Here is a 1,326-nt window from a genome sequence, read left to right on the forward strand (position 1 = left end):
ATAATAGAGTTATAATTTATTTAATATAATTTCAATGTATTAACTATTAAGTAACTAAGACAATTCATAAAAAAAAAAAAAAAAATCAACGCTTAGAGTCTTTTATTTTATTAATAGAACTTTCAAATCTCAAATACAAATATAATTCTTTTGAAGAGCACCTAATGGGACGAAACGGGACGGGACAAACGGGACGAAATGGCCGTCCCGTCCCATCCGGTGTCCCGTTTAACATTGGCCCATCCCGTTTAACTTGGGACGGGATGGGACGGGATGGGAAGCGGGACGGGACGGGCCGGCCCGTTGGACAGCCTTAAGCAAGAGAGAGGTCTGACTAGTAGGTTGGTTTAGAGTTTAAACTTTATGTTAGCTGACAGTGCGATCATTTCAGTTCCTCTGTGCTGCGTTTTGGTAAACATCCTGTTTGGGTTAGAGACTAAAGAAATATCATTTGGAATGGAATTTCATCTTTCTTCAGTCCTCAAAGTAGCTCTATTTGCATGCAGATGCAGCAGATTCCAAGTAGCAAGAAATCAATAATAACCGCGATGTATTGCAACATAGTAATTGATTTATGGACTATGATATCCGAGAGTCAGTAAAATGAAATCCATACTTAGACGACTGTTCTGGTACATCTATTCTGTAGCATATCTTTAACGGATAACAAAACAATGCAAGAGTTAATGTCCGCTACCTAATTGTTTCCAGACCATCCACCGAACTTTCTCTTGTATATTTAACAAGAGAAATACTTTTTCTCTTTCATGCAGTCGATTTGCTCAAGTTTGAATGATGAGATTGTACGATTCCTTGTGAAAACCTTAAAATTGCTTCTCCACCCAGGAAGCTACTATCATATTGTTTTCCCAGTTCAGATGCTCAGTTACAACGTTAACGTGGGTAACATCCAAGCCGCAGATGGAATTATATCCTTTTGCAATTTATGCATTTAAACCAATGTGACGCCACGTCCAAATTCACCAAAATCTTTGAAGAGAATTCATAAAGATATCTCTGCAAACTCTGGCAATGGAGTATTGCCTGGATCAGTCCACCTGTGATTTATTTATCGATAGAAATAAGCTTTTGATACAAAAGGAACTACAAAATTTCATCGATAGTACAACCAAAGCTAAATATCGCCTAGACAGATGAGCTCATAATTCGACTGCTTAACTTTACAACTACAATTGACATTCGTTGCCATCTAAAAGACAAATCTATTACCACACACACACACACCAAAAAAAAAAAACGGGAAAAACGGGGGGGGTAAAAAAAAAAATAAAAAAATAGGTAGAGTACGATGACAGAAACTAGAAG

The 1,326-nt window shown here is 37.3% G+C and overlaps 1 protein-coding gene across 1 annotated transcript in view; it reads right to left on the reverse strand.

Moving 5' to 3' along the window:
* Window positions 530-1,326, reverse strand: part of LOC109231999 (protein SAND) — a 24,059-nt gene continuing 23,262 nt past the window's right edge. Inside the window, exon 15 of the mRNA XM_019397622.1 lies at window positions 530-1,058. Within this exon, the coding sequence (XP_019253167.1) occupies window positions 1,004-1,058 (55 nt within the window). The 3' untranslated portion in view covers window positions 530-1,003. The remainder of the gene's footprint in view (window positions 1,059-1,326) is intronic.

This window comes from Nicotiana attenuata, chromosome 9 (assembly GCF_001879085.1).
Source record: "Nicotiana attenuata strain UT chromosome 9, NIATTr2, whole genome shotgun sequence".
Taxonomy (NCBI): Eukaryota; Viridiplantae; Streptophyta; class Magnoliopsida; order Solanales; family Solanaceae; genus Nicotiana; species Nicotiana attenuata.